The sequence below is a fragment of the Passer domesticus genome, chromosome 5, assembly GCF_036417665.1.
Source record: "Passer domesticus isolate bPasDom1 chromosome 5, bPasDom1.hap1, whole genome shotgun sequence".
Lineage (NCBI taxonomy): Eukaryota > Metazoa > Chordata > Aves > Passeriformes > Passeridae > Passer > Passer domesticus.
The window spans coordinates 51,161,724-51,184,018 of record NC_087478.1 but is presented as its reverse complement, the minus strand read 5'-3'; the positions used below and the strand labels follow the sequence as shown (position 1 = coordinate 51,184,018).

The following is a 22,295-nucleotide window of genomic DNA, read 5'->3' as shown; positions in this document are numbered from 1 at the left end:
TTGTTCTTTAAAAGCAAAGGACATCAGCAGTGGCTGTGAAGGTCCTCCTCACCCTCCAGGTGATAGTGAACACCAGTGCAAATAACCAGATGACCCTAATGAAAGAAAAACATGTAAAATGTTTTTTAACCCACCTTAAATTCATGTGAACCTATTCAGGTACAGTACTCTGGGACTTGTTCCCATGGTAAAACCCTCAGCAGGGCAGGAGGCAAGAGTGGCTTTGTGCCTCCTGAACTTTAGTTAACTTTAGGGTAGGAATGGGCTCTGATGTAGGTTAATACAACTCTCCAAAAGACTGAGCAACACGTGCCACAGAGGCACTCTGGCCATGAGTCTTCTTAGAGAACGGTCAGAGAAATGAGGACTCAGGCACTCCATGCTCCTAAGCGCTGCTGGGGATAGTAGTGCTGACCTTGTCATGTCCCCATGATGGCACCCCAAAAGGATGGCAGGCCCTTTAAAACCTACAGCTGCTAGGAGTGGGGGGTCATTTTGGGCCAGAGATTGCATGTTATATCCAATGTATAGTGAAAGTTTTAATATTGACAACATTAAGATCTACCCACCACTAAAAAATGCACCAATTCACAGGCCTGAAACAAAAGCAATATTCTATAAGAGGAAATTTGGTTTCTCACCTGATTAATTTTTGTTACAGGTCCAGTCAGGTTAATGTGGGTGAAATTAAGAAGAGGAAATACTTTCCCTAATTTATCTTCAAAAAGGACAAATATAAATAGATTTGAAAGTAATAATAAAATGCACTTCAGAAGCATCTTTCTCAAGGAACTCAATTTGTTTGCAATTTCCCTTTAATTAGCTGTCAGTCTCTCAAGGGAGCTATTATTCATATGTACTAAAAGGCAAAAAACCATGCAAAAAAAGTTGTATATAAACCTCTTACAATCTCTCAGCTGTCTGACACTAGGATCTGCCTGCCTTTGTTCCTCTTCTAGTATCTCTCCCTAAAAATCTGGTTTCTGCTGTTTTCCATTCTGACTTACTGTCCATCTTTATTTTCTTCTCTACTTGATCCTCTCAGCCTCATTCAGCCTGTGGGTTCCTCTTATTCTCATATATTCCTATTTTCCTGGATCAAACCCCAGATTTTTTCTTATTTGCTTTTCCAAACATCTGACTTTTGATTCCCACCCTTTCATTCTTTCTTTTCTTCTCATTGATATCTCACCTTTTTCCTCAGCAGTCTTCTCACCTCTGTTCACCTCAGAGGCACCTTCTGTACCCTCCCACCTGCTTCTCTCTGCCATCACCCCCTTGTTCCTTGTCCCTTACTCCCTGCATCCCACAGAACTGATTTTCTACTCAGTCCTACCTGTGGCAGCAGGGGAAGCACAAAGGCAGAGAGAGGTGATAAAGTTGGAGATGTTACCCTGAAGCCCAAAGATGCAGGTGTGCTCTGCACTTCCTCAGTTTGGGCCATTCTCTGGTCATGGCTTGACTCTGTCAGGACAAGACTCAAGCCAGTCTCAGCTCTGCTGCCACACTGCATTCAGTGAAAATGGAAGCCTAGCCCAGTGTTTGAAAGGGAGCAAACACTTACTCTGTGCCAGCCCCTGATCCATAGGGCTGAATGACCAGGATCGAAGTCCAGCACAGAGTAAACCTGTCCAGCTGTCACCAAATGGAAAGAAAACTTCCCTTAACAGAGTCTTTAAAGCTGGACACTCCCTTTTATGGCTTCAGTCTTGCTTTCCCACCAGCTGTGCCTAGGAACTGGCTACAGTCTTTATCACTGATTACTGGAATCAGTATTCTCTGTAAAGCATAAGACAGAAAATTCTCCACCAGTGACTTCTGCTGTGAGGGAAAAAGCACATTTGCTGATTAGTGCCTGATGTCTATGAGGTTGTAGCTTGATGAGGAAAATGGAGGGCTAGGACCAAAGTGATGAGAAAAATGATCAGAGCAGAGCTTAACAGAAAAAATCTCAGGCAAAAAAAAATTTATTTTGGTTTAAGTTGTAGCTGAACAATGCAAAATATACACAGCAAAGAGGTGTCCATGTTTCTTTCATGTCATGAATTAAATTGAACGGTTTTTTTTCTTTATGTTAAGTACCTGGGATGAACCTTAGCTTTAGGAATGAAATATGCTAAACCTCATTTCAGCTGGCAGGACTCAGTTCTCAGAAGTGAACTGATCTCTGGATGGAAGAACTGTCCTGTGCTTATGCTCTGCCTTAATGCCACTTTGATTAGTGTCTTTCCCTTTACTTAAAGATGTGGGTTGGACTGAGTTGCTGCAGTCTCACTGAGCATTTCCAAGTTTACAGTAAGTGATCAAAATAGTGGCATTGTGGTTTTTTTATTCCCTTTTAAAACTCCTGTTTTTATTGTATTTGGTTGAAGTGCTTTAAGATAATTCCTGAAATGGAGCTTAAGCCTGATTTTGTATTCACTCCAACTATTACACATTCTCCATTCAGCTGTGAATCCTGTCTGAACCTAGGCAGATTATATAACATTTTGAGCATCTGATGAGGAAAAAACCCAAACACTTACTGAAATGAAAAAGAAAAGCAGAGAATATAGAGTTTCAAAACACAAAGAGCGGTGGCAGATGATATCGCCAAGACCAACAAATAATTGTTCACAATAAGTTCAGAAGAATTCCTTTTGTCTCTGAAGGGCTCAGCTGATTTTCCTAGGCACTGAAACCATCAACTTACGTCAGGGAAGCCAAGACTGGAGTGCAGCAGGGAGAACTGGAACCTGAAGTAAAAAAAGTAAAAGAAGAGGATTCACTAGAGGCACAAGTTATGCACACTGCTTGAAGATTTATTTGTGGAATTCATACTTATTTCATGCTGATTCACATATTTAACTTTGACAAAGGCTCTTCAATTCCCAAAAACTTTTAATTAAAATTCGCACAACTACAAATGAGTTCTAGAATCACCAGGCTCTTTCTGATACTAATCTCCTCCTATGGTCATGTGTAGTCCAGTGCTGTGACTATAAGACTTGGGAAATCAAATTTTTCTGGAATAGCAATTTCCTGGAATGACTGAACTACACCCTTGTCAAATATTCATTATGATTTGAAAAAACTCATGTCCATTTCTAACTAATATGATTTTTTAACTTTTTCCACTGATGTCTGTAAGGAATCCTTGGTTCACTATACATATATTCCTGGGGAAAAACAAAGTTTTGAAGAACAGGAGAACATATTTTTGTCTCAAAAGCTCTAAATGAGCAGCACCATTACTTCTTAAACTTATACTGACAGGCTCTGATAATTCTAAATCCTCTTTTCCTGTTAAAAGGTCTAGTGACCAAAACTAAGAAAAGACTGCTCACATTTTTCTTAAATGAAATTATAATAGATTAAAAATTGTCATAAATTCTGAAATTCTAACCCAGTTTGATGTACAGAGCTAACATGAAGAAACACTGATGTAGGTTACCTGTCTGAAAGTCTGCTTCTACCCATCAGGTGCATTTATGGAGAAAGGGGCTGTAAACCCAGCCCTACTTGAAGTGTGAATAAAATTTGTTGTAAGATAGCTGAGAACAAGCACAACTACAGGTAACCACAAACCCAGCAAGACCTAAGTGAAATCTAAAACACTCCGAGCTTTGATTCAAACTAGAGACACCTTCCTAATCTCATTTGTTTCATGACATGCTGCTGCAGTGTGTGCTGTGTAGTCTCACTTTTTCCTGCCCCTCTCATGAAGGCATATGGAGAACTATAGGGACAGTGGTCCTGTGTGGAGTTTGCACTCCAGCACTTCTGTTTATGATGCTCAGACTTTGCAGCAACATTCAGAGGGTTTTGAGTAAACTACTGAACTTGATTCTCCAACACCAAACCAAGACACCAACACAGACTAAAACAGATGCCTTCAAGATAACCAATAAATTGAATGTTGTCATCTGGAAAAGTATTTAAGTTTCAGAAAAAGGGGAGCATCACGGGGCACAAGAGACATGGCTTTTCCACAGTATTATTATATTTCATCTTGAAGATGAAGACTAACCTGTTGAAATTATCTTGGAGCTCCTATGAGAAAGAAGGTAACTAATATTTTCCTCATGGTGAAACAAGAGCTGTCAGGCTGACACAAGTTCTATTGTATCCTAATGTAGGGATAATTAATGCTTCTTTCTGAATTTTTCTTGGTTACCTCTTCAGAAGTAATGAGATAATCAACTTCTGTTTGCTTATAGTCAATTTGGCTCTGGTACTGGCTGTCTGCAGGGAAAAAAACAAAGCATTCTTCTGTGACTGAATGTACAGACAGATACTGTCTTAGATACAGGCAGAAATGCAATTGCTTTAGTGATTGGAAACACATTGTCTAAACTTTTTTGGTGGTCAATACATATAGATTGTGAAATCCTTTGTGAATTTGCCGCTTTCTGGCAGCAACTGGGATTGAGTGAACAGAGTGATAACACTGCCCTGATTGCCTCTTTATCATTAGAATCATTTAAGTCCTTGCATGGCTGACATAATTGATTCACTTGCAATCTAATGAAAAGATGTCTGGGGACACACTGAACTATTTCATAACTCAGAGGTTAGGAACACTGGGCATCAGACAGTAACATTTTTATATATTACAATTTATTCTTGAATAGTTACTCAACCTCCCACATGGAGAAAAGGGCTCTCTGCACCTGCCTATTAAATCTATTAACTTCTACAATGTGTAGCGTGTGTTTCCTTTCTGTGAAATGCAACAAAACAGTGTGCATATTTGTGGCAGACCAGTATATGCTATTTCATGCTAATCTCTAAGATTTTCAAAGGACCAGGAAGATTAGTGTGTGATTTGTTCAGTCCCAGCACTGAATGTGATGAATGTTATCTTCTAGCTCCTGTTACTTACTAGATTCCCTGCAAAGATGTACTGGGTGGTTGAATTTGGCAGAACAGCAAACACTTCTACGCAGGCAGTGATCTGTAGGACACATCTGCCTGCATTTAAACTGACTGCAGGAGGTGATATAGCCACCAGCCTCAGCAGCACTGGGCCCACTGCTGTGTAACTCCAAGCAATCTGTGCAGGTTCAAAGAGGAAAAAACTGCAGAGGGCAGAGTTAAGCTTTTCTCAAGCTACAGTTCCTATAGCTGCATCATAATCAGGTGCTATTCACCCATCCTCTTGTAATAAATCAATATGAAAAAAGCTTCATTTTCATTACACCAACTGAAATGATAAAATTAGCATTGCATATACTCTGAGTCTCAGAGATGATAAAGCAAATGATGAAGTTTTAAACTCACTGATACTGAACATATAGAGAGAAACAATTTAGGGGCTATTCCTGAAAAACATATTTTAAGAGAAAGAGATTAGTGTGTTAAATAAGTGAAGTAAATTAGTGATTCCAGTAAAAACAAAAAATTAATCACCTCAACAACATGAAGAAATTGGAAAAGTTTGTCGACAGCCTTTCAAAAAAGCCAAGCTTTTGAAAAGCTTGGGAAACTCCTAGAGGACAAAGCTTCAGTTTGCAATGCAGATTCTGAATTTCATAATCTTATAGTAAATATTGCCATATTTTTAAAGCATTTCATAGTATCTTAATTTCTTGCATCACATTTATATGTTCATGACTATTATTTCCCATTGTATATAATCTTCAGGAGTCAGGAGTCAGAAGTCGGGAATCTTTGTAAAGAGAAGTCAGGTTACCAATAGCAGAGATACCATTACCTTGAAGAGGAATGAAAGGAGACTGATCTGACAGATGGCTACCACTTATTCTTTTTAACTGTTTCAAAGACTGAGAGCAAATCTAGCCCTCAGAAGAGTAGAGAATTACTAAAGTGCAGTATGATATAGTTAGGAAGAGTTATCATGGGGTAGACATGTAAGTTTGAATTTTGCATTAAAAATAGACCAGTTTTCTTGTCTCCTCCCAGCTTTTGCAAATGAGCTAGTACACAGATAATATCCATAGAAAACATTAGATACTGCTTTTTCTTAAAATAGCTGTACAATAAAGTACTCACCTCAGAAATAAAATGTCTGAATAGGGAAATGTTTAGATTAAAAGTACTATCAAGCTATAAACAAAATAAATTAGGTAATTTTATCAGCTTGAAAATTAGGTTTTCCTTGGGGGGAAAAAAAAACAAACCCAACACATCCCATTTATTTTAGTTTTAGATAATCCATGTTTTGATTTAGTATTTTCTTGCCCCAGAATGATTTCTAAGGAACCCCCAGTGCTCTTTGGGACAGAAGACAGATTTCTCATGGACTTGATTCAGGAGCATATACCAGTAAACAAGCATTATTCTTTGAAAGAAAAGACATTGCTTCTGCCTCTGAGACTTTCTCAGATGAAATACACTGAATATGTCAGAGGCAAGGACTCAAAAATCTCATTTGCCTTTTTGCTGCTAACCACTGTGATGACATTTAGTAGTACCATTTGTGTCACCTGTTTTCATAAAGACCCTCTTAGCATTGCTACAGTTAGCAAAACGTATTGGAAACCCTGACTACAAATGCCATTGTGGAAACTGGCATTTCTGAGAGGTTCTGTGTGTTCTTCAACCACAGAGGAAAGCTTAATTGCTTCCACCTTCTGCTTGCTTCTTTCTGCTTCTCTCCTAAGTCTGAGGATTTATTCTAGTTTCTCAGCACAGCCAATATATTTATCATGGGCCACTGTACAGCAGACTGGGGCTTTAGTAAATTTTATCTTGTCTTGCCCTTTTCTATGTGGAATCCATGCTGAGAAAAGCTTTTTTAGATTCCTTTTGCCACTCTTGGCACACCAACTTTGTGATGTTCATTCTGTCATTCTTTGCCTAGAGTTGCCAAGTTCAGATTGAAGTCTGAGAGGGACTTTGACTACTTTGAATTATGACAAACTGAATGTCATTAATCTCTCTTACAAGTGGTGTAAGTATGACCCAAATCTATGTGAAATGGCAAACATAAGGTGTTAGTCTTTGCTGATTATCCATCTTGCTAATATTTGTGATTCTATTACAAGCAAATCATACTCACCTCTTTGGAGATAGTGATGTTAAAGGCCCCTGCTCTGTAGTGAGGCAGTGAAGCAGACTTAAGAAAATAATTGGAGACTCCCAGATATAGAATGGAATCATCCTGGTTTGGGAGAGCAAATAGAACTGGCATAAAGGGAGGGTCTGTATGATTTCCTACTGGATAGACTATGCCCTGCAAAAAGTCATTATCAAATATTTCTAGTTGAAACATTTTTATCTGTTAGAATGCATTAGCAGTGGTTGAACAGAAACATTCTTCCTAGTCTGAAGAAAAGCTTGACACGAAAGAAACCTTGAGCTAAGCAAATAAGTTTGTATTATGCCTTAAAAATCAGCAAATTATGGCTCTTTTAAAAAAATACAGGAATCAAAGAAAATCTGGGTGCCATGCTTTCAGAGTTTTAATTTGAGCATTCTAGTGAGTATTCTGAACAGCAGGTACAAGACACACACACACACAAAAAATTCTCTGGACCACAGTTTTATTTCTCTTGTAGCAAAGACATTTTTTAAAATTTAATGCTGAGGGTGACATTTCAGGAAAATCTTCAGGCACTCCTGAAAAGCACTGGAAGTTGCTTAGAACAGGGACACAAAAGAGCCTTTTCAATCACCTAACACCTAGTCCTGTCCCAGCTGCCAATTCTCCCAGACTTATTTTGGGTGCTGCACAGGTATGCTAAGAAAATAACTATTAAAATGTGAGGGGATATGAGGCCATGGCATTAAAGAAGAGTAATACAGACACAGTCGATAGTGTAGTTACTGACACTGTGAATGTTAGTAGCTGGAAGATTCAGTAGGAAAAACACTGGCATGGAAAGGTATAAAACCCTAAAAAACAAGCTGGAAGTTGGAAGAAGACAACTTATAACCATCAAGAACCAGCCTGTTCCAATGAGCACTGAATAACTTCCTTAACTGACTTAGAAGAGTCATCCTGTGTCCCTGGGATGTCCATGTATTAAAGCTTAGCCTATGAATTCAATATAGTGACAGTAGCTGATAAGTAATGCTTAGTTCTTTAAAGCTGTGTATGTCCTGCTTGCAAAGTTTTTTGTGTGTGGTAATAGTTGCTTGAACAAAATCAGCTCTGGCACATCTTAACTGAAATCTGTTCTGAGAGCCATGGGGATGCTCTGAATTACAAGGACTGTTGAAACTGATGCAAAAACCTGGGTGTTGCTGAGATCACTCCTGCAACAAAGGTGAAAAGTAGGTAAGAACTGTTATGTGCTGCTCAAGGACTGTCTGAGAGGAGCCTTCTTTTTGGGTGTGACCTGTACTTATCCAAGATGCTGAATCATCTCAAAACAAACAGTGTTGGACTGTAATCACACTGGGAACATCACAGATTATGTATCACTGCTAACACGTGAAGACCAAGCAGCAGTAGAATGTTGTGTATCTTAAGAACACTTTTAAGCTGTTTGTAAAGCACCTCTGAAGGGTTTCAACTCTGAAATAATTTAATTATAAATAACAGCTTTGGTTAATTAACAAATGTTGATTTCTAAAATAACATTGACCAAATTTCCCAAAATGTCTTATTGCTTTTATAAGTAAATATTGGAGAGGCTGAGTAAGGCTGCAGTGAAAGAAAATTCATCAACTGAAAAAATAGCAGAAAAGTCTTAGAAAGCACACTGATATTAAAGACAAATTACTTTCAAATCCAAGTTAATGTGTGATTTGAAGACTGCTGGAGAACTAACTAGGAAATAGTCTACTTGTGCAAAGGTGTCAGTCTGGCTTAAAATTAGAAGAATGATGGACAGAATCAAAAGAGATGTTAATTACAAAACCAGATCACAAACAGTTATTGCTTAGTTAAAGTAAAGGCATTTTAGAAATGATGAATCTGAAAAAGAATGCTGGGAGATAGAAGAAGAAAAAGACAGAAATTATTATAAGGGAAAGAGTGAGAATATTCTCTTTGAAAAAGCCACAGATTCCTCCTGGTTTAGGCCTTGTTTTCCTGCTGTTCACAACTGAATACACTTTGCAGAAGTCTCTCCCATGCAGTGAAAAATCTAGGGAAGAGTTGCCATTTTTGCTATGTGTTTGCACAAGAGAACTGAATTCTCCTATATGATTAGTGAAATACTGCTAAATAGGACTAAATCCTTTGGAAGATGATGTTAGCACATTTTTTCTGCCTACCAGTGTTGAAGAAAAGGAACTTTTTCACAGGCTTCACTATCAATATGATCGAAGACATTTTCTGAAAGGCGCTGGATGCAGCCTCAATCTGATTGTTATTTTTGATTGGACTGTGAGGTCTGTTTATACTGCATAGAAATCAGATGGGTTCAAAGAGAAATGCTGAATTCACACAGAGATTATGAACTTCTCAATATGAATATGAATGTGACAGCACAACTTGGAGTGCCCTTGAACCTGAAGTGTTTAATTATGTGCTCTGCAAGAAAATTATCTCAATGACCATGATTATCAGTAATATTTGCCACTGCTTGGCACATGGAAGGTATAGGTCATTTTAGGAAAAATAAATGTCTACTTATTCTGCTTACGAATAACAGAGCAGATAATAGAAATATACACAATGAAAAGTGAAGGATGGGAACAAACTCTATGACTTGAATTATATTACTTACAGGAATTGAATTAATTTGAGTTGAGAAAAAAACCCAAATATTCTCAATCTTTGTGGGAAAAACCTTGACAAGAACAATAATAAAAAGCTGTGACATTGATTAAAGTAGTGAAAATCTTATATGCTTTTTGAACATAGGTAACTATTGTATTCATGTCTCTGCAAGAATGACACAGGAATTGTTACTGGTGGAAAAGAAGCAAGCTCTGTGTGATGGTGTGCCTGCAGCATCTTGTTACCTCACTGAACTCAAGTCTTACGTCCACACACCAAAAGCATAAAGGATCAGCGGGAAAATGCTCATCTCCAAAATCTAAAGAAATAACACAGGACAATTACAGCAGACTGAAAGATTGCATGAAAGATTCTGTACCTATGGGTACAGAAGAAATCTGAATATTGTATATAAGATGCATGCAAGAGATTTCTAGGGTGCAGTATGGAGTATGTTAAGATACAGAACAATGGCTGTATTTTTCTTCCTTCCCCTTTTTTTTTTTTTTTTGTACCATGAACATGGGAATAGTTTAGCATCTAATAAAAATTGTTATATTTTGAGCACTATGAAAATTACTTAATAAAAAACTGCTACCACCAACTCACCCCTGTGTTTTCTAAGCAGGGCATCCATCAATTGGATTTTGTATTTGATATTTAGGCATAGCTATATGAAAAGAGAGACAAGTCAGAAATGTAGGGCCTGTGTTTTAACTCCTCCCTTTGCTAACTGAAACCATCTTTGTAAACTTACATTTTTATTCAATTTGGTATGAATGGGCTTATAAAGATAACCAGATAGAAAGCTGTAGATCCAGCTGGAGGAAAGGAAATGGACACAGTGGTTTTCTTACCATAGATTGAAATCTTTGAAATATCAAGTCTGTCAGACTGGGACATCACTGTCATTTACACTAACAAGCAGCAATTATAGCAATATGGTACACTGAACACTTGACTGTTTTTATTAATTTGAGAGCCTCAGACAAATCTTGGGGGTCTGAGCCTCAGAAGAGCTATATAGTAGGCAATCTGCAAAGTTGTGAATGTTAGTTTATAATTGAATGATACTCAATTAGCCACTTTTTGTCTAAGAGAAGAAAAAAAAATCTATAAAATCATAGTAAGAACTGCAAGCATGGTTTCATATCTTTTGAAAGCTTTATTTGTAAATTGTAGGTCAGCTTGTCAAAAAGCTTAATCAATCTAGATCTCTTTTACACCTGCAACCTTCCATTTGCAACCTTATACTCTCTAATATGGTCAAATGTCAATGCTTTCATGTGCAGTAGGTTGCAGGAAGAAATGTAAATTAACTGCACTTCACACACTCAGCAAAGGAGTCTGGTTTTGAAAACAGATCATTAAAAATCTCTTTTCAGAGCCTTCAGTAGTTAATTACATCCTGTAGCTGGATCCTTAGAAATCAAAATTTGAAAAGTGTCCCTTTATGGTACAAATGGTGCTACTTCCCACAGAATAACTAGAAAGTTTGCTGTGCATACCTAGATCCTCCACTTAACTTGACTTTAGCACTATCAATGCTCAGCTGGCAGCTGTGTAGCAATGTGGACAGTGGCCTGTGCTGTCCCGTGACACTTTGAAGATAACTGCAATAAGCAGTTCTGATATGGACACAGCAATTTCTCCTTGGTCTTTGCTGCTTGGGGAAAAAAAGCCAAACTCTGTCAAGAAAACATCTGCTGTAAGGGAACAATTTAAGAAACAGTCTGTAAATCAAATTTGAAAGGGCTCCTTGCTTCTATTATCTAGAATGAAGAATGGGTTTTCAAGGGATTAAAGTATTTTAGGGACATGCCTGGTATTCAAAAACAGATTATATGCAAACGTTTCCAGGACATGAATTTTCAGTGTGCTGCAGGATTTGACAAGTTTACAAAAATGTCACAATTTCACAGAAATGCAGGACATTCCAGTTTTTCATGACAGATCAACCTGAAGGTCTCTGGGACTGCAACAGCAGAAGCCAGATAGCTCATAAATATATAACTCAAGTTTTATCAACATTTTAATTGTTCCACTTTGCTCTTTCCTGTAATAACTCCTTTAGATCTTTACATTACTCCATTTTTTTTGTCTTGCCTCAAACCCATTCATTCTCCTTTCTGTAAAAATCCCTACTAAGATACCAACAGAAATCTCTTTAAACCTGAATTCCAGTAAATGTAGGTATCAGGACTATGGCTAGGAGTTGCAAAAGCAGTAGAACAACCAAGTAGGATAGAGAGTTAAATGGTTGTTGGAATAGCCTTATAAAAGCCTCATTTACCATAATAGAACTGACAGTGAAAGCATCACTTTTCACCCTTTCATCTTGATTACCTGGATTTTCTTTTCTCAGGCATTACTGCAGTGGTGGCACAATACTATAAAGAAAGAACCCCATCCAAGAGAAAGTTCAAACCATGAGTCTCTCCACTTTCCTCTTAATTTTTTAGGCAAAGCAAAATTCCTGGAAAAAGAAGCTGTAATCCTAAAAAATTAATTTTTACCCTAGACTGCCCCTGGTCAAACCAGTGTCTAGTACTGCCAGTCGCAAAGTCCCTCCTATTACCATTACCATTTTAAACTTGCCCTTTTCAGCTCATATATCTTTTCCTTCACAATAGTGATGTAACAGAAGAAAAAACAGAGGCTGGAGGCACAGTGACAGCAGTTTCCAGCCACCAGTCTCACTGAGACAGAATGCAGAACTGCATGTCCATGCTCCTTCGGAACCAGGACGTGCTGTGCTGTGAAATTCTGCAGCCTGTTGATTCATCTTGCTGTGTTATCTGGCTCACAATAGAGCAATGCCTACTGTTACTAGCTGCTCCATTAACCCAAATTGTAGGGATTAGCACCTTGCAAAGTTTTCTGATATCCCGGAAGCTTTAGCCTTCCCCACTTCCAAGAAAAGCTATACTATTTAATACCATTGTATTAAAATTGTATTGCAAAATGCTGATATAAGTGGAAAAATCAGTGTGTAATTACAGACAATCTTGCACTGCACAGGCTTATGAAGCTAAGTCAGTTTTCCATAGCAACCCAAATTCTGGAGTTTCTGAAGTTCTGAATGTTTGGCATTGTGACAGTGCCCTTCCTTTAGGAGGAGCTCTTTGGAAGGCAATGTACACTGTACCAGCACTAAACAGAGCTAATTAGCTATAGAGTCACCTTCCAGCCATACAAAGAAAGTAACAAATGTAAACTCCGTGGTCCTGAATATTCATGCAATGCCTGGGCAAACTGAGCATGCTAACAAATGTCTGAACTGATACATCCCAAAGAGACCTCTGGGGTAAAATAATTATAAAACCCCCACAAAACAACATTAGTTGTCAGGAGATGTTTACTTCTTAAGAAGTTTGGTCAAACAGGTTATCATTGGATTGTAGTTTAATGATAAAGTATACCTGACCTGAAAAATAATTTCCCAGTATATTTCTTAATTTCATATGCAGTCCTTCTCCCAGAGCCCTCCTAACTGAATTCTGTACAAAACTTAGTTTTGTGTGTATTCTCCATTCTGTACAAAACTTACAGCCATTAGAGCCATGTGTGTATTCTCCAGTCTGCACTGATTGTAGCAGAAGCCTGTGCCACTGACAGATAAATGCCAGCAATAAAGGAAGCAGAAGTTTCTGGGAAATCTACAGGATTAATTCCAAGCCTACAGAATACAGAAAGAGGCATTATTACACTGCATGTCACAAGACTAAGAAGGACCTCTGATCACTGAAAACCCTTTTGCTATAAAAGCCAAAGTCTATGCTTCAGTAAAAGCATTTCTTAGAAATGACTGACCCATGCTGATGCATATATATTTTAGGAAAGAAAGGCACTTGTACCATTACACCTCCTAGCATCCTTGGAAAAACAATCCTTGATATTTGGCCAGGGTGGTTTGTTGTTGTTGTTGTTTGGTTTTTTGTGTTTTTTATTTTGTTTTGTTTTGATTTTGGGGGGGGGGGGGGGGGATTTTTTTTTTTTTTTTTTTTTTTTTGGTAACAAAAACCTTTCCCTGGAAAAAGAATAAACTTTTAAAAGAGAAATCTTCTGGCCAGCTAACTAATAAATCTATGTTTAATGTCAGATGCTACATTTATAAATAAATTCAGGTTGTCTCCAAATGTCCAATTTGCTGAAGACAACCAAAGTTTTTGTTTTCCCATTCTGCTTCCTTGCCTAAGCAAAGGCCTCTGGAGAGGATCAATTTTTCTAAATTAAATCTTACTTGAATATTTCCCTGCCAAAACAAATATTTCTGAAATTCAAGGATATTGTCTTGCAAATGGGTGTGTTGAACTGAGCTGAACATTGTAAAGATATCACATGTCATCTTATCATGCAGTATACATTCCTCATTGTTCCCTGCTATCTGGCAGAGATCTCTGAAACAACTGCCTTTAATCTGCTTTCCCTGGGGCAGAAGGTACCAGCTACTTTCTGTTAAAATGACCATAACTTTCCAATAACATCTCAGGCATGCCTGATACCTTTAGGTATCTTGTTTGCTGTGAGCTAAAATCAGATTATATACCAGGAAGATTGCCAATTTCAAGAACTATGGTTGGGGGAATGAATTGGGGTTTTGAAAATCATGCAATAATTTAGATTGAAATAAGACTTCAGATTTTTCTGGTTCAACCTCCTCCTCTAAGATGAAACAACTCGGAGACTCTGCCCACCTGAGTATTGAACTCATCCAAGAATGCAGACTCCCCAACATTTTCAGCCCTTGTTCTGGTGCTCCCTAGAATGTTTTCCTAACTGCAGTACTTTTCTTAATGTCACTTATGCTTTTTGCTCATCAGTGTTTCAGTATGTACCTTTGGAAGAGTCTGGCTCTGTATTCTCTTGATTTTTTGTTTATAGCCCATTGGAAGGTGGGATTGAAGGCTGTAGAAAGACCTGCTTCTATATTAGTCTCCGTATTTGGAGAACTTGTAGGAAACGCTATAAAACCATTTTTCTACTGGCCTGGTATAAAGATTTTCCTCTTCAGTAAACACTTGTTGAGCCCTATCCCATTAAAATGGTAATTTATGATGTAAATTCATCCAAAAATATTCTGTAAAAAGCATCTTCCTTGCACATCAACCAAGATACATCATCCCCTCCACATATTTTCATCTTATCCCTTTTTTGGCTTTTTTTTTAATCAAACAAAAACAGATTATTTTCACTGCTACAGGTCCTTCACAGTAGCAGATTGTTAATAATACCGGTTCTGCCCTCTTTCACACTCATTTCCCCTGCTGTATCATAGCCATGCTTACACCTGTATTGCTTCAAACTCTGGTACAAACTAGCTGAGAAAAACGAGCCAGGGTGCTCCTTCAGTAGCTTTGTAAAGCTCTGAGTGTAGCAGAACAAGTACTTTTAAAACCAATCAGAAGCAGAGTTAGATGAACCACTAGAAGTTTACACTGAACAAAACAGTGGCTGTGTAATAATTGCAATGTGGTAAGAAAAAGCTGTTTCATCATAAAACTTTGAAAATTATTTTGTTTACTTATCTTGAAATGACATAGTTGATCTTAACAACTGAGAAACTCTCTTGCCCAGTCCAGCTTGGGAAAGTCTCTTTCAATACTGCTTGCTTCAGGAGCTCCATCCCAATCCTCCTGCTTACAAGAGGACATAGATTAGATTCAGGCACCTGAAGGCCCAGATACACTGCTGAATAATTTAATCCAAATTTTAAACATAGCTCTTGCAACACTCTGATTCTATGATCCTTACCTAGATCACCTTCCAACTACAAATATTCCCATCTATAACTTCTCTTAGGCTCATATATAAACCATTTAATCTAAGATCAAGATAATCTGTTAGGATTATTGTGTCCCTGAGTTGTATTTCATATTCTAGAGCTCATGTCAGGTTTCTGAAACTCTTATACTCCCTTCATTCACAATGTGGGTGACCTTGGGAAACACTTGATCATCACCTTTACCTCAGATTGCCTCACATCTGTTGGATGAAAAAGCAAGTTATGAAGTAGCAAGGCAACTTCTCTATGTAGAGGTTACTTAGAGAAAAAGTGACATATGCATCTGAAGTGCTGGTATGTCAAATGCAGAACTGTCTGAATTGTTGCTTGCATACAGGGAATTGTTTGAGTTTTAAAGACAATCCTCTAAAATTATTTCTTGACATTTCTTTCACAGTACATGTGTTTTGCCACTGCACCTTAACTTTTACAGCCTGCTTCAGATATCTGACTTATTTCCTTACCTTCTTTCCTGCTTTAAGGATTCTCTATTTTCTCAAACGTTTCAATGCTATTTGTGCGTTGATAATATACACAGACCCTATCGTCAATGAACAGAGCATCTTTTTATTCCAAATTCCTCAAACCTTCCTTCTTTTTGCTCACCTTTGATTAAGACATAACTAAAACTTTAATACTGAATGATGTCCTGCTTTCCAATGTTTGTTAGCTTTTGACCTCACAATTACTGAATACAAAAGACCCGGGTATTTTTTATTGCCGGGCTCCATAGTATTAGAAAAGCAAAGAACTGAAATTTGCGATAACGTAACACTGGAATATCTTTTTATAAAATGCATGTTTTATGAGGGAGAAGTAAATTATGATTCTCTGGAAATTCCTGTCTCCAAAGCAAAATGTGGGCTCTCACTGAAATAACTTAAAGCTCTCTTACGACTGTCAGTGAAGGCAGCCAGTGACCTCAGGTGGAATTTCTCTCAAGGTTCTTGTAGCAGGCAAGAAGCACGAAGGCAGGATCTGTTGCCTCAGCCTTCAATTCCATTAAGGGAAAGGATGTCAGGCACCAAGCTCTTCAAATACAAGAAATACCTTTTAGGAGGGGCACTGTTAATCTGCTCTTACTACTAATGCAGGGGTGTGCCAACTTAGTCCGTTCATTCAGCACTTGGAAGGCCATGCTGACTGCCACAAGAACTCCTGTGCTCACACTGAGAACCTAAAGGCATCAGAGATCCCTAGAAAGCAAGGGAGATCAATACTACTTTGGGTGATCGATGTTTGCCCTGCACTTTTCAACTCCTCAGAAGCCTTTAAAACAATGCTTATACAGCCAAATAAGTGGACCTGATCCTTGCTTTCATTTCAGTGGCATAAATCCTTTTAGTTTTCACCTCACAAGTCCATTGTCAAGTCACCTGTCAGCATGTTCAGTACATGTTCAGTACATAAATGACAATTAATCCTTAAACTGCCATGGGAATAAAAGAAGTATCATTTCAGACTGCTTCCTCACACCAACAAGCTGTGCTTCTGGACTGCAAAGCTGATACGCTTGGTTTCATTCCCAAGCCCCTCTCAGACTCTAGGATTGATTGTACAAGGTCACTCAGATGACTGAGGCAGACAGAGCTAAGCAGAAGGAACTTGTCAGCTGCCTGATAGTCTAAATGAGAGCTGCCAATTGCACTGCTGAGGACAATAGATGTCAGACATATTGCTCTGATTTCTATCTTCAGTAATTGAGCAGGCACAGACCAATATCTGCATGTAAATAATTCTCTTAATTTTTTTGTCTTCACAAAGATTAAAGTACGTTCAAGTACTTGAAGTAGAGAAAAAGATTTAAAACTCCTTTCTTTCAGTTTGTGTAACTGTCTCACCCTAATGAAGTATCCTACTTACCAGACTGTAGATACCATGTCTGGTTTCTCCTTTGTGAACAGTCTGCAAAAACTTTTAATAAAAATCACAATAAAGATTACAGATAAAATATGCCTAAGAACTCAGTAAGCTTCTGATGTAGAAAAATTCACCATACTTGTCTTGTACAGGTTTAACACACCCATATAAACACACTATCTTAAACTGACCATCCTCAGAATAGAGTATATCTGAAAAGGAATTTTGTCATTGTCTTGCCTTGGTCCTGTACAAAATTCTTCAGTCTACAACTCACAGAATAATTTCTTTCACTTTCAAACATTTAGAAACCTCACCAGTTCACAAACACAAGACAAACAGTTCTCAAACATAATAGCAAATATAGATCTGCCTAACCTGAAGTCCAGAAAGAACACTTTCGTTTCCCAAATATCTCTGCTCTTATCACAGAACTGGGACTGGATTTTTCAGTTTCTTCTTTGCTCCATTGTTTCTAGTTACTCTGCAGTATGCTCAAGAACTGGTATGGTTTCTGCAGCTCACTCAACAATGTCAAATAAAAAAGGACTCAATAGCCTCAGGGTTTTAACCCTTCCTACACACTGATACTCCATATGGAAGATTGCCTCTTGAGGGAAGAGGAATATGAAGTATATATGACTGATGGAAGAGATATATTGGTAGGAATGCTTAAAGAAAACAGCAAATGATACAGGAGTTTGCTAAATTACATCAAGGCAGATGAACCCTCTTCCCAACTACTGGGAATACCCACAGAATAAGTAAAACTCCAGGAAGATCCTGTTCATGGTTTCCTGCATTCTGTGTAGAAAGTAATGCTATCCACTTCCCAGCTCATGAGGCAGCCAATCAATCTCACTCCGTGAAATCTTCAAACAGAAACCACAGGAGGAAATGGCCACCCCTACCCCACAAGTTGTATCTGTGAGTATGTCTGGGACACTCCCCAGTTTTTCAGTAGCTTTGCAAAGCTTTATGTTACTACAGCTTTTCCTAAGTGTGGCTTTACTACTGATGCCCTTCATAAAGGCTTTCAAGGCCTTGGAGCAGGGTTGCCAGAGAACTATTAATCTGTGCCAGGCTGCAAAATAAATAGCATAGCTGCAATGCCTACACAGAATCTGTTAACAATGGATAACAATGTTGGGAGGCAGTTGTCTGATGACCAGATGGAAAAAACCATTGTCACTGTTTGGATCCATTGAGCCAGTGTTGCTGAGCTCTGTAACTGCCCTATCCTAGCACCTGAGCCAGGACTATGAGGCTCATTTTTACCAAAGTCCATTTAGCAAAACAAAAATCAGCGTCCTTGTTCTGGCTCTGCCTGCATGCTGCCCTCACAGCTAAGAAGTGAGGGGTGGTTCCCAACAGACAGGGAAAGAGTAAGAAACACTGAGACACTGAGCAGGAATGCAGCAGGCATTGTCTGCCCAGATTCAGACTCGAGTCCACCATTTGCACAGGTCTGTTCTAAGCTTTCCTCTCTGCTTTTCTGCCCATAGTCTGGCTCACTCACCAGCCCCTTGTACAACCATTCCCTTCCTTTCGGGCCGACAGTAGCATGAGGCACTCTCAGCCTAGGCAGCCTCTTCCCTGGGTTCACACAAATTGCAATCCTGCCATATTCCCAACAGGTAGATGCAGTGATCTCCCTAAGAAAAAAATGAGCCTCTTTTTATGACCCAGAGAAATGTGATTTTAGCATGCTAATGAAAAGATACCAAATTCTGACTTTAGTGTGCCACTTCAAATACTTTTGCTCAGCACACAACTCCCATCAATTTGATACTGTTAAAAATATGGAGATACAAGAAAAACCACTAAAAGTGTCTGAAGCAATCTGGCAAACTCCAGGAAAACTGGTGGTCTTTTGGTCCGTACAATCAAGATTTTAATCAGAGACAGAGAAGATAAAGCCACATGAGCAAACTCAGACACTGTTTAAGAGTAATCTGTAGCCAACCTGAGATGGTGCAATGCAGAGTTGCACTCACTGTATAGAGCATTAGCATAAAGGGCTCTACAATACCTTCTAGCAGTAAAGCTGCTAGACTTTAGGAGGTTGCCTTCACTGGCTTTTATTTGAATCTCCTCCACTGGCACACTTCAATGGCACTTTAGACTTTGGCACTTCATCTCCCAATGATACTCCAGCCTTCATGCCTATCTCCTTCTCATCCCACACTTTATCACCTCTTTCAGTGTGACTCTTGTCATTCAAAATATGAGCATCGTAAGTTGATATATACACGAACATATTTATTTATACATATTATAAACTACATTATTTGTAGTGGCAAATACATGAAGAGAAATAACAGGAAAGGTCCACTGGCTCACAGCTTTATTACCACATTCATCTTTCAGGAAAAAAATTTCCACGAGGTGTGTAACTGCACCAAAGAGACCTTCACATTTTGTAGTTCTCCTCTGCCATGGGACTAGGTCAACAGGGCTACAGCTTTAAATTTCAAATTACTCAGGAGCACCCACACGGGCTATCAGTAGGGTTTTACAGCTTTGGTGAAACAGGTTCTGTTCCTGTGTTTCACACTTACCTTGAGGAAAAGAAACATCCTCAATAAAGTACTTTGAGTAGAGAAACCACAGTCTTCAACAACTGTTCCCAGCTACTGACAAAGAGCTTTCTTTTGTCACCATACTGTGTATTATCTTAATGAACCAGACTTAAAAATAATTCACTCTTTCTGATAAGAGTGAACTACGCTGAAAGTCAAAATTCCTCTGTACACAACCATTCTTTCGAGCCTCTAAGCACACAGGTTTCCTGTAGTATTTTGACAAGTTCCCCTTCCCAGCCAGAGGTCAGCTTCATATACGGGCATCGAAAGTCTCCTGCCTGCAGACTGAGACAAAATTACAATGGTGGAGAAAACCTGTAACTCAACAAATAACAACCCCTTCTTCTAGAATGATGGGTGAAGGAAAAAATAATGGTGGTGTTGAGTCACCAAATTTGAAACTTGCCAGACTTGAAAGCTGAGGAAAACATTTTAGCTTTTCATCCTAATTGTTTCCTAGGAGGCTTTCCTGCTGTGTGGAAAATGTGTCTAAACTTTACATTGAGTGGAAAACGTGTCTAAACCTTATATTATAGCATGACTCATGAAGTTCAAAGGAAAAATTCACAGAATGTCAGCAAAAACCTCACTTGTAACTTGGTCTAGCTGGTTACCTAATAATGACTGTAGTCAGCTCCTGAGAAACTGAACCCCTTCACGTCACATGATCGCTTCAGCTTGTGCAAGCTACAAGAAAGGCAGTTCTGCTGTGTCTGCAGCCGTGGACATTCCTCACACCAGGGAAGCCTCCTCCACCCTTCCAAAAGAGCACTGAGATGCCACAGAGCCAGTGCCACAACAGGAGGTGGCTGCGACAGGGATAACCCTAAAGAGTGACACAGAGCAGGACATGCACAGCCAAAGGAAAATAGTAATGATGTTGAGGCAGCAGCATGACACGCTTTGGATTCAACCCTCTTCAAGAGAGAGCAACCAATTTCTGAAAGGCACAGTGCTCCTCATGTGTTCCCCTTTCTGCTTCCCTGCCAGTTCCACTCTCAGCCCCCTCTGCAGCAGCAACCCACTCTCCTGGGTTTATTCAGGATGTGTCCCCATTTGATGATGACTGTGTAAGGACGCCTTCAAAACGGGCAGTGGCAAAGGGTGGGGCTTCTCACGAAATCCCTTGTTGTGGTGGAAGAGCTGGTGAGTGACACCAAGCTGACTGTAACGAGCATCAGCTCCTCCCTGGTCCAGAGAGCGGTGTTCCAGCTCAGGAGCCCCTTTCCTTTCACCACCTCCAGTACAAGCCTCTCCTTTCCACTGAGGAATTCATTGGCATGTTGAAGCCAGAGGATGGCTGCCAGTGTGGCACATCTCTGACAGCCAGCCCTAAAAGGAATTGGATGCGACTGATATGGCCACGTTCAGATGTATCAAGGAGATTTCACCTGCAGACCAGAATAGTTTTGTGAAGTTTGAAGTCTCCTTTTTCCTGTTGGGGCCCTAGTTCTGCTGAAAGACAGCAGGGCTGTTCCTACAGGGTTCAGGAATGTGATTAGGGCCCTAATAAGCAGTTGTACTTGGTGGTGGCTGTGTAAGCTAAGTCTGGTGATTTCACTTATTCTTTTAGTATTACATTCCCACAAAGCACCCCAGTTTTCTTGTGTTATTCTTTGTATGGAGAAACGTGATGCAAGCAAAGTTTTATCGTTAGAAGGAAAACATCCATTGTTCTAAGCTACCTCTGAATTCACTGCTTTTGAAAATTCTATGGAATTCATTAAATGAAAACTTTAAAAAATTTGCTTTTTACATTACACCCCTAGTCAACATTATACTCCTGCCAAGTGTGCACTTACTGACAAAAGATGTGAGGAAGGGCTTTTTTTCCAAGTACGAGAAGTGAAGAACAAAAGCCAGTAAACTTCAGTTTATATCACTTCATATTTTTGTCGAGATTATTTGCTCAGTGTCGCAGCGCTACCTCTGAGGTGACAACTGAGCAGTCTGGTCTAGAAAAAACCCACGGTCCTTCATAAAACTAAACACTCTCGGGGGCAGCATCCTCCTTCAGGCTTTCCCTTTGCCCATTCCCACCCTCGCCCACAGTTTAACACCCAGCCAGGCTGTCCCTTGTAGTTCTGGCTACAGAACATCACTTGGCTCGATGTTACACTGAGAAGGAAGAGGGCAGCGGCCCAACCACCCTCGCCAGGCGGCGTGAGGCAGCCCGGGGGCAGGAATGATCCCGCCGGTGGGTGATGCGTGGCAGGGCGGGCAGCTGAGGAGGAAGGGATCGGCTGTGAGGGGCGCGGGATCAGCTGAGGAGGAAGGGAACAGCTGAGGAGGAAGGGAACAGCTGAGGAGGAAGGGATCGGCTGAGGAGGAAGGGGAGCAGCTGAGGAGGAAGGGAGCGGCTGAGGAGGAAGGGATTGGCTGTGAGGGCCGCGGGATCAGCTGTGGGGCGGCACGCGCGGCCATGGCGGCTCGCGCACCGCCCGTGGGG

The 22,295-nt window shown here is 39.5% G+C and overlaps 1 protein-coding gene across 1 annotated transcript; it reads right to left on the bottom strand.

Annotated features, from left to right (window-relative positions):
* Nucleotides 1-23: 23 nt before the first annotated feature.
* On the bottom strand, nucleotides 24-22,259 carry LOC135300693 (BPI fold-containing family C protein-like). The gene is given in 17 exon segments (XM_064420407.1): nucleotides 24-95; nucleotides 642-718; nucleotides 1,758-1,818; nucleotides 2,693-2,735; nucleotides 4,157-4,224; nucleotides 4,865-5,035; nucleotides 5,995-6,048; nucleotides 7,004-7,177; nucleotides 8,673-8,764; nucleotides 10,226-10,286; nucleotides 10,374-10,437; nucleotides 11,125-11,194; nucleotides 11,197-11,279; nucleotides 11,963-12,006; nucleotides 13,167-13,295; nucleotides 14,455-15,252; nucleotides 20,461-22,259. Coding segments are annotated over 15 exon segments (1,149 nt in total). The 5' UTR covers nucleotides 13,182-13,295; nucleotides 14,455-15,252; nucleotides 20,461-22,259.
* Between the last annotated feature and the right edge of the window lie 36 nt (nucleotides 22,260-22,295).